The sequence below is a fragment of the Myotis nattereri genome, assembly GCF_964212035.1.
Source record: "Myotis nattereri genome assembly, chromosome: 8".
NCBI classification, from domain to species: Eukaryota; Metazoa; Chordata; class Mammalia; order Chiroptera; family Vespertilionidae; genus Myotis; species Myotis nattereri.
In genome coordinates, this window is record NC_138083.1 from 13,944,567 (window position 1) to 13,954,631 (window position 10,065).

Below are 10,065 nucleotides of genomic sequence, written 5' to 3' on the forward strand. Positions count from 1 at the left end.
GAGATGGTCAGTTCTTATTCATGTTTATTTATAACTTCATCGATGAAAGGTCAAGGTGCTCAATAGCAGCTGAATCCCTTCGTCCAGTGTGCAAGTATTCAGACGAAAGGATAGATCTCGGGCTTGCATCGGGGACCCAGGGCCTGGGTGGGAGGGGCTCCTTCAGGAGTTGAGAGCCCAGAACATTTCCACTGGGGGATTTAGTCCTGTATGTTCAGACTGAATCCAGGCACACAGCATCAGCAGAATTAGCTTAGGAGAGAATTCGAAGTATTTATTTTAACTGTGGGGCGGTCACTCTTCCATCCCAGTTACTCTGTAATGAGCCCATGGGCACTTCCATTCTGCTTGCCGGGAGATACTACTTCAGAAGTGCCAGCAGCTGTGGTATTGCTGAGAGGTAGTCAGTGACAGTGGAGAACGGGCACCTCGAACCTCTGGAGCCAGGGGATGACCCAGACTTCAGAGTAACAACTGAGGATCTGAAACAAAGAAGGGCACCTTAAGAATCGCGCTGCCTGCCACAGGCAGGGACCACCCGCCTCGCCGAGGCTGCCACTTGCAGCTCTGCAGTTTCCAGTGCTGCTGCCTGTGTGTGCATGCATGTGTGTGCGTGCACCTGTGTGTGCATGCTTGTGCGTTTTCCTTACTGAGGAGTTCTCTCCATACCCCAAGGGTCCTTGTGAAAAAATGTCAAACCTACAGACATTGAAAGAATAATTCAAGAACATATACTTTTGCCTATAGTTACAAATTCTTAAATGTTGCCGCATTTGGTTTCTCCCTGCTTGTGTATATACATTTCTGAATTATTTGAAAGGTCTTTTTTTGCTCTAACCTGCCCCTGAATGTGGATGTGCCTCTGAGGAGGGGGTCTCTCCTCTATGCCTGCCGTGTCTGTAGGATCCTGTTGGACACTGGGAGACCTGGATTCAGGAGTGAAATCTGGAACTGTGGGGGTAGAGAAAGGATGAAGGAGTGTTTCCCAGAGCCATGGCGAGGGGGTGGGGCTAGGAAAGCGGGGAGGGGTCTGAGGAGTGAGGCCCCTTCGTTTACCATCTTCAAGGTGTGGTTGGTCTGGAAGTCACAGTTGTCCAGACTGGGGTGCTTGGTTTTCTTGCAAGTAGTTCTGCCAATTTCCATGTCCAGCATGTATTTCAGGCCTTTCACTATCTAAAGAGAGCAGAGGGCAGGGCCTGGGTTACATGGTTCAACCCAGCAGAGGGCGGCTTTAGGACAGGTGGTGAGGGTGCCCTGATGGGACTGGTCCCTCCCTGCCCTCTGGAAAGGGAGTGAGTGGTGGAGAGGGAATGTGGAACATACTCCAACCGCTGAAGAAAGCCTGTGACTGGACCCCAGGCCCCTCCCGGTTCTCTCCTTTCTTCGCTCCTCTCATTCCTGCTCAGGGACTTAGCTCTTGGTTCCAGGGGTGAAACGTGGGCTCTGTGTCCTGTCTTAGGACAGCCCTTCCTCCCCAGGTCTCTCCATGGACATCAGGAGGGTGGCAGAGGCGGGGTGCCGTGGGGCTGCCCCGGCCTCAGGGCCGTGGGGAAGTCCTGCCCTGGCCCCTCTCCCATGCCCCAGTCACCCACAGTCACCTGCCCTGTGTGGCCTTTACATGGGGTGAGGGCAAGCAGTGTGTCTGCTGGCTCCTCACCATTCCTGGCAACAGAGTGGGCATTTTCTTTTCAGTTACAGCCTTCCTTCACTTGGATGTGGCAGCAACCTGGTCTCGCCCCACCACGTACCAAGTGAAATCCAGTCCCCAGCGTCACGGAGGGATAATGCACCCTTCCCCCAAAGGCTCTTGGGCACTCGGCTCTGGGCATCTTCACTTGCAGTGGTCCTGCAGGAGGCCTCACACAGTCTCCGGAGCTGTGTCCTTGGAGTGATGACACTCGGACTCTTTCCATGGAAACCTTATTAAAAACCCTCCCACACCAGACTGCCTTCTAGAAAATGCTTCTCTAAGTATAAAAAGGCACTGCTCGCCCTGGCCAGCGTGGCTCAGTTGGTTGGGCGTCATCCCAGGCACCGAAAGGTTGCCGGTTCCATTCCCGGTCAGAGCACACGCCTGGTAGGGGGCGTACCGGAGGCAGCAGATTGATGTTTTGCTCTTGCATTGATATTTCTCTCTTTCTCCCTCTTCCTTCCTCTCTCTCTGAAAATCAGTTTTAAAAATCTTAAAAAAAATACACTGCTCTTAAAAAAGTTTGCAGTTGTCCAAAAGAATAAACACAGTTGTAAAAATCACCTATAATTATGTGACCCAAGGTAACCAACCATTAATAGTTATGTACAAACTGGCAGCATCTTTCCTCCTTCACGCACCACCAAACCCATGGGAATGTGTGGGTTTTGTCCAAAAGCCAGCTTCCCACAGCCGGGAACTTCCCTTTGAGTGGCTGTACAGTATCCCGGGTTTCAGGAAAGGCAGAGACGTGGGCAGCCACGTCATCATTGTGGCTCATCACTATTCTGCATCCCTTATCCCAAGCTGACCCTGTGTCCTCAGGACACAGATGAGCAAGACCTGGCTCTGCCCTGTAGAGTCCCCTCTAGGTGGGAGGTGGCTGAGCCATCCTGTGACAACTTCACAGGGTGTGACATTGAGGCAAGGCTGGTGGAGAGGGGTTTTGTATGGGAGGGAGGGGGTGCATTTTGGGCAAAGCTCATATGTGAAATAAGTCCCAGGTGGAGAATGTCAAAAGGTGCTATGGGGCTGTGGCTCTGATGAGGGGGTGAGGCAGCGGTGGGGCCCTGTGGCAGGTGGTGCAGTAGGCCCCTCCAAGGGACAGCATCTTCATTAGTTTGGTTCCTGATGCCCAGCTTCTGGTTTCTCCCCACCCAAAGCCTTCAGCAGGCTCACGTCTAGTCCCCGTTTCACCCCAGCCCACCTCTGTGCTACTCCCAGTGGCTCCACCCTGAAGAAGTTGGTTTCCGTAAGAGACGGTCCCGGACTTTTTGTTCACGTCTGGTGACACTGGTGGCCTGGTTGTAGGCTCTCTGTGGCTGCCACTGCCAGCCTCCTGGCCTGTTTTGTGTTCTAGATGACCAGGGCGCTGGACGGTGGGCTCCTGTGGGGTAGGAGCCTCTGCAGCCGGGCCCCGGAGATGCTGGCCACCAGCGCCTAGACCCTCACCTGGACCAGGGCTCTGCTGACATGGGACTCCTTGAACAAGAAGATGTCATTCGTGCAGTTGTTGAACCTTTCAACGCTGTATCTGGCTGCTTTGAGGACTCCTGGGTTGTTGGTGTTGATTGTTTTGGGAAATCCCGGCTTCACACCTGAGTTAAAGGTCTGGGAACAAACATCTGAGAGAGAAACACAGAGCCAGACAAGAACACTGTTAGTGGGGCCCTTGGTCCAGGGTCTTCACACCTTGGTGCTCAGTTCTCTCTGCTCCCAGTGTGGTCCCCAGCCTGCCTAGCTCGTCACTTATCTGCTCTCCCCTCCCCGATCCATCCTCCCCTCACCACCCACCCTCTGCTCTCCTGTCCACCCTCCCTGGCCCATCCAGCCCCCCCCCCCCCCCCCCCGCGTAATTCTTGTGAGTCCCCATGGCTGCCCTGAGGACCAGGCGAGGTGGGTGTTACAATGATGGGTTAGATACAGTTCCTGTCCTGCCCACACAGCCCCCTTCAGAACCCAGGGTTATTTCCAATGCGTCTTAAAGAAACCCTGAACATGTCTGGAGGTGGCAGAGCCTCGGGACAGGATGTGGCCTCAGGGTGTCAGGAGAAGTCCACTCCAGCTGCCCTTCACGGCCAACATCTGGCCCCGACCCCTCAGCTTGTCTCCAACAAGTGGATCACAGGCAAGTGCCCAAGGCTGGTCCCGCCTTCTCATCGACAAGGAGGCTGCTGCTTTCCTCCACCTCGGGGCTCTTGTTAGCATCTCCCCAGCTTCCAGGCCTCGCTCCTAGGGGCCCCGTTCCCCAGGCAGCACCATAGCACCTGGTGCTACTCATCTGTGCTGCCTCTTTCTGCACTGTTTCGGGTACAAGTCTGAGGACAGGGCCAGGCCTGGGTGACTTCATCGCACATGGCTCCTTTATGGAGCTGGCAGTGGTGGAGGGAGGGAGGGAGGGAGGGAGGCCTGGACTTCCTGTCCCAAGGAGGCCCATGTTTGGATAAAAGGTGGGGAGAGCAACCCGAGGGGCTTCCCCTACCACCACACCGCAACCTCTGACAGCCAGGCAGAACCAAGGACCCCGGCACCCTCCTCGGCTCCCCACATCCTCCTCTCCCAGCCCCCACAGCAGCAGGCCCAGGCGGACCCGAGGCTCCTCCCTGAAGAAGAACCTGACTTCACTCCTTGGTTCAGTCCCCACGGGCTGAGCCCTCTTCATCCCGCATGTGCAGGGGGTGCAGAAGCTTATGTTCGCTGGAGCTCATGCTCCGCAAATAAACAGGCAAGAAAAACATCATAGGGGGGTAAGAGATCAACCAAAGGACTTGTATGCATGCATATAAGCATAACCAATGGACATAAGACACTGGGGGATAAGGGAGTCTAGGGGACTGTCTAGGGTGGGGGGAAAAATGGACACATATGTAATACCCTTTGTAATACTTTAAGCAATAAAAAAAAAAAAGAAAAAAGAAAAACCTCAGAGCAGCGAGTGAGGAGAGGGAGGAGCTGTGCAGGGATTTGTCTGCAGAGAGCAGGTCGGGCTGAGCCATTTACATGGATCTGGATGGAGGGCCTGAGCGTGGGCCGTGGGGCAGAGGTGTTCCAGGGCTCGCTCCAAAGCGAGGAGGCGTGGGGAGAAATGCTCAGAGGCCAGGCTGGCCCGGTGAGGGTGTGTGCTAGTCCAGGCTATGAACATTGGCTTTTATTATAAAGAACATGGGAATGTGAAAAACCCACAGGCTGTGTGAATTGCAACGTGAACATGGCCTTTTCTGGTTGCTGGCCCCTGGTGAATCTGTCAATTTTACTACAGTGGTCATGTACTGCTTGTATATTAAAAAGTTAAAAGTTTTAGGGGAAAATCTAAATAAACCAGGAGGGAGGGAGTGTGGGAAGAAGCTTTTTAGGTCTGTGAACTGCTTCTCTTTACTAAGACTTTCCCCAGATGTTCCTGAAAAATTAGCATGCCACACCACAGGCTGGCAATGGCCCAGGCACAAATTTTATTTCATTCGCTAAATTAAATGGTGTCAACTTCAGCTTTTTGGTGGCCCAGCTGGTGTCAGGTGCTCTGTAGCCACACATGGTGGTGACTGCCATCTGGGCCGGCAGGGCCTTGGGTCCTGCAGAGGTAGGTAGGTTAGCATGTGGCAGGGGTGCCCAAGCAACAGGAAGTGGAGAGGGGGTGTGAGGGCAGCAGCAGCGCCAACCCCACAGGCTCCCGGCTTAGAGATTTCTGCTGCCTTGAGCTCCCCGACTCGTTCCACACAGCGTCCCTGAGGTTCTGCCTTGCAATAGTCCAGCCCTCAAATGACATCCTCACAGGAGCCGAAGCCCTCACTTGAGGGGCTGAAGACTGAAGCATGAAACTGTTTCTGTCCCTTGAGCTCCAGGAGCTGGGCTGCTCAGGCTGCGTCAGGCCCGGAGCCTTCATTTCCCGGCTCCCCGCGTGGCTCCCACACCCATGCACGCTGATGCGAACAAGGTGGGGACGCTACTCCTGGGGGCTGTGCTTACTGACTCTCGGTTTTGACAAGAACTGTTTGGGGAAGGAGCTTGGGTTCTGCTCATCACTGAAGTCTACACAGCAGTTTCCAGTTACTGCATGGTCCCCAGCCCCCCGCCGTGGATTCATACAGCCATTGCTTTTTCTGATTATAAGCTTACCTATTTTGGGGTAGGAAATTTGAAAAATACAGAACAGTTTAACAAAAATATATCTCAAACTCTCCAAGGTAACCACTTTAACTGTTGTTTTTTTTTTTTAAATAAAATGTATTACATTTAATTTTGCTTGAATTTAGCAGAATTAAAACAATGAAGTGAAATCAGGTGAGGCTGAACCTCAGATGAATATGTAATATTAGTTTCTAAGTGATTTTGGTAACGTTACAAAAAAGTTATGAAAAATATTGAAGTTGCTTTATTTTTAGTTAGCTACATGTTTCCGAAAATGTCAGTTTCAAGGCATCACAGGGGTCCAAACAAACAATAAAAAGCTCCTTTTTTAATTTTACAAAAAGTTGAAAAGTCACACCAGTTTTAGGATGACTCAAGAGAAATTAACAGGGAAGGGCTGATCATGAAGAAAAAGATCCCAAAGAGGCGACTCCCCTTCAGGGAAGAAGACAAACAGGTTCCTGGACCCCAACCCGGAGTCAGCAACCCCGCCTGCCTGCCTGCTGTCCTTTGTGCTGCGGGGAGGGGGGCGGGGAGCAGGGAAGCCTGCTCTGTAGCGGCTTGGGTGCCCATTCTACAGGCGAGGAAACTGAGGCCTCAGAGGAGTGCAGGGCACGCTTAGTTCTAGAGACCATGCTCTCCCTTTCCTCACTCAAGAAGTATAATTTGGCAGCTGCTATGGGCAATGCCAAGGTGACTCTGAGACTAGGAAGTCCACAGTACAAGAAGGGAGGCAGGATGCAGGCCCCGGGCTGGGTCCATCCAGGAAGGTGACTGTAACCTGCCGTGAAGGAGAGCGCTGAGCGAGGGAGCTAGGGCTGGGGAGACCAGTAGGAAATGACCTAGATGAGGAGGGGAGAGCAGAGTGTGACATGGTGGCCGAGTGCAGCTTTCCAGGAGCGCTAACAGGTTCATTTCCCCTAAATTCTGCAGGGCTGGGGCGGGGAAGGGGGGGGGGCGGTGAGCTGCTGGGGGCTCTGCATTTAGGTGAGTGCAGCTTAGTGCTTAGGCTTAGGGAGAAGCCAGCTGCCCAGATGGTGCCGCCACCCTAGGGGGTTAGCGTTAGGGTTAGGGTAACTGTCACCCCCCCTTCCCACAGGAAGACCCTGGGATCTGTTCTCAGAAGTTGAGGGGAAGCTGTGGGGGCCTTGGGTACAGGGTGGGGGTGAGGGGGTGAGAGAACCAGGCCTGGGAGACAGGCATCCATACAGCTGAAAGGCAGGGACCACATTCCTCCAAAGGCCCCCTCACTAAGGTTTGAGGCGTGTGCTTCTCTGGTCTGAGCACCCCCTTTCCTCCCTCTGGCTTGTCCCCTCCTATGGCACTAGGGGGGCACAGGAAGACAGTGGCACCCAATCAGGACAGGCTGGAAAGCAGGGGTGCGGGGGGGGGGGAGGGAGGGTTTCACTGTGTGAGCTAAGAATGAAGCTCTGGGAGTAGGAGGAGGCAGGGGAACCTGTTCCCATAGCCCCTGAGACAGTGTCACCAGGAGGGGGGTGACCCCTCCATGGATTGAGAGGCGCTGGGGCTGGCCCCTTGTACTGGTCCTGCCTGAACACCCCCCACTTGGTGTCCTTGGCCAGGCTCCAGCCCCCCCTGAAGAACACGAGGGCAGGAACCAGCCTCCACCTGGGCATTGCCCCTGCTCCCCAAGCAGTGGCTGTGACCACAGCAGGTCATCCCGGCCTCCAGCACCAGCTTCCTCGGTGGTTAAAGGAGGTGAGACAGGGGCCTCTAGGTCTTCACCATCATCTATGGCAGTGGTTCCCAACCTTCCTAATGCCGCGACCCTTTAATACAGTTCCTCATGTTGTGGTGACCCCAATCATAAAATTGTTTTCGTTGCTACTTCATAACTGTAGTTTTACTACTGTTATGAATCATAATGTAAATATCTGATATGCAGGATGTATTTTCATTGTTACAAACTGAACATAAAGCATAGTGATTAATCACAAAAATAATATGTAATTTTATATGTGTTTTCCGATGGTCTTAGGCGACCCCTGTGAAAGGGTCGTTTGACCCCCAAAGGGGTCGCGACCCACAGGTTGAGAACCACTGATCTATGGCCTATGCTTCTGGTGCTGGGAAGGCATTTTCAACTCCGTGTGTGTGTGTGTGTGTGTGTGTGTGTGTGTGTGTGTAGGCAGGGGCTCCCTGGCCATGTGAACTGGGGGCAAGTTGCCAACCCTAGCTGTCCCTCAGTTTCGGGGAGCAAAGGCTACCCTTCTCTTCCTCCCCTCTCCCCAGCGCTGGCCAGGCAGGAAGGGTGACAGTGTCTGATCATCAGGTCCCTAGAGCCAAGTCACAGGGCAGCAGCCAGCAGGCAGGAACGGCTGGCCATCAGGTAGAAACTGCCTGCCCACACCCATTCCTCTGTCCCCACGGAGGGGCGTGGGGAACCTCCCCTGGATCAGGGAGCAGCCGAGAACAGAAGTCTTCCCTCATCTCCAGGTGGCACTCAAACCCTATTCCCAAACCCCTAGGACCCCTTGGAAGGCAGGAACCCCTGGGACCTCTGGAAGGCAGCTGCTGCCAGCCCTGGGGCCCCGGACTCACAGCCATACCTGCTAGGGCTGCCCAAACAGGACTGTGCTTCGGGGCCTGGGCATGGGAAGAGGAGCTCATGGCACCTGGCTCCTACAGCAGTCTGGGCATCATGTCCGAGGGAGGCAGAACCCAGGGGACACCCTCCACTTACCTGGGGACAGGTCCCCCGTGGCGCTTAAGACCAGGCTGCCCAAGGCAAGCAGCGCGCAGGCCGGCCGCATAGCTTCGGGGAAGGCAGTGCTGGCTGTGGGCCCTGGGGGAGGTGCTGGGGCACATGTTGGGGGACCCTGCAAACTGCCCCGCCCAGAGGGGGCTGCCTGCCTTGTTACTGGCAGGGGTGGTAGTTTCTTGCTAAATCATTTGACCAGAAGCTGTTCATCTCCACTTCTATCGGCTACACCGTCAACCACTTCCTTTATTCAAGTTTCCAAAGCGTGATGATTCTTTTTTTTCTGCGAGGGGAGGGGGAAGAGAATGAGACCTGTGAACAAACCACCTCTGTCTCCTACCCTCGAGACACCCAGAAGAGACATTGCATTAAAAAAAAATTAGGGATTTTCAGAAGCAGAATCATGTGGATTTCCTTCTGCAAACCAACTTCTCAGGTCCCCTTTCTGAGGTCTGAGCGGCCCCTGCAGACTGCCCCCCTGCTGGCTGAGTGGACACCGCCTGCCCGGAAGTGGGCAGGCCTGCGTGCGGGAAGCAGCTGCTGAGTGCAGTCGCAGAGGATGGATGTGGTCGGGCACAGGCTGCCTCTGGTGATTTCTGCCCTGGAAGCGGGAGAGGAGCAGTGTGCGCTGACGGATGGATCGCGGCCTGGCTTTGGCTCAGGGCTGGTGAAGGAGGAGAAAGCGCAGTGTGGCCACAGGTTCTAGCCCCGGCAGAGGGCCCGCTTACCTGCCAGCTCGGCAACTGGGACTGGGGCTCCGGAGCCAACTGGCCCGAGTTTGTTTAAATCCAGCTCTGAGTGTTAAACCCAGGCGGCCTTAGGTGTGGGGCAGCTCTACGCTGCAGTCCCCTCTGAGAGGGTTGAGGTGAGGATGTAGGACTTTCTCAATGCTAATGCTCAGGCCTGGATGGAGCCAGCTGTCTGGGCGGCTCATGGGCAATGCAGGAGATGCCCGAGCCTCCGTGTCCCAGTGCCACTTGGACAGTGCGTGTAACGCATCCCCAGGGGACAGGTGGTTGGACGGGCAGACTCTCTGGACCAGAACTTGCATGTTAACACCATCCAGGGGAAGCTCTGCCCCCGATGGGCCCAGATGGGTTCTATTGGATTCTGGGTTTGTGTGACTCGGGCAAGCCATCTAACTTGTTGGAGTCCCCAGGTTCCTGGCTGCCCCGAGGACTGTTATCAGCAAAGCGTGATTAGCACAGGACGTGGTGTGTGGTGACATTTGGTAAACCGTGGGGGCTGAGGCAGCCGGTGTGCTCCGCTGGGCCGGCCCTGCCAGTGCTGAACTCTCACCTCTGGCTGTCAGCGGCTGTGCGTGAGGACTCCAGGGTGGTGTCTCCTTGCCAAGCTCTGTGCCCTGATCTCATGTGCCATGTCTGGGATTCGCTCCCGGCCGGGGACTGGGCTGGAGGAAAGTGCAACACAACTCGGTGTTTGCCCAACGTGGGTGGCAGTTTGGCCTGGTTGCTCGCTGCTGGTGCTGTGGGCTGTTTCTGCTTTCAGAAGCGTTGGGCAAGGCTCA

At 54.8% G+C, this 10,065-nt stretch overlaps 1 protein-coding gene across 1 annotated transcript; it reads right to left on the minus strand.

The window, feature by feature from the left end:
- Nucleotides 1-8,757, minus strand: CST7 (cystatin F). The gene is made up of 4 exons (XM_081097131.1): nucleotides 8,520-8,757; nucleotides 3,143-3,315; nucleotides 1,057-1,173; nucleotides 1-482 (listed from the first exon to the last, which is right to left on the minus strand). The coding sequence occupies exons 1-4, from the start codon at nucleotides 8,587-8,589 to the stop codon at nucleotides 405-407; spliced, it is 438 nt and encodes a 145-aa protein (XP_080953257.1). The 5' UTR covers nucleotides 8,590-8,757; the 3' UTR covers nucleotides 1-404.
- Nucleotides 8,758-10,065: the final 1,308 nt, after the last annotated feature.

Bases quoted from the DNA above. Each gene is read 5' to 3' on its own strand.
- CST7 (XM_081097131.1), bottom strand. From the start codon at position 8,589: ATGCGGCCGGCCTGCGCGCTGCTTGCCTTGGGCAGCCTGGTCTTAAGC. The intron at 3,316-8,519 runs GTAAGTGGAGGG...TTTCTCTCTCAG, and splicing joins CACGGGGGACCTGTCCCCAG to ATGTTTGTTCCCAGACCTTT. The intron at 483-1,056 runs GTAAACGAAGGG...TCTTTGTTTCAG, and splicing joins CCAACCACACCTTGAAGATG to ATCCTCAGTTGTTACTCTGA.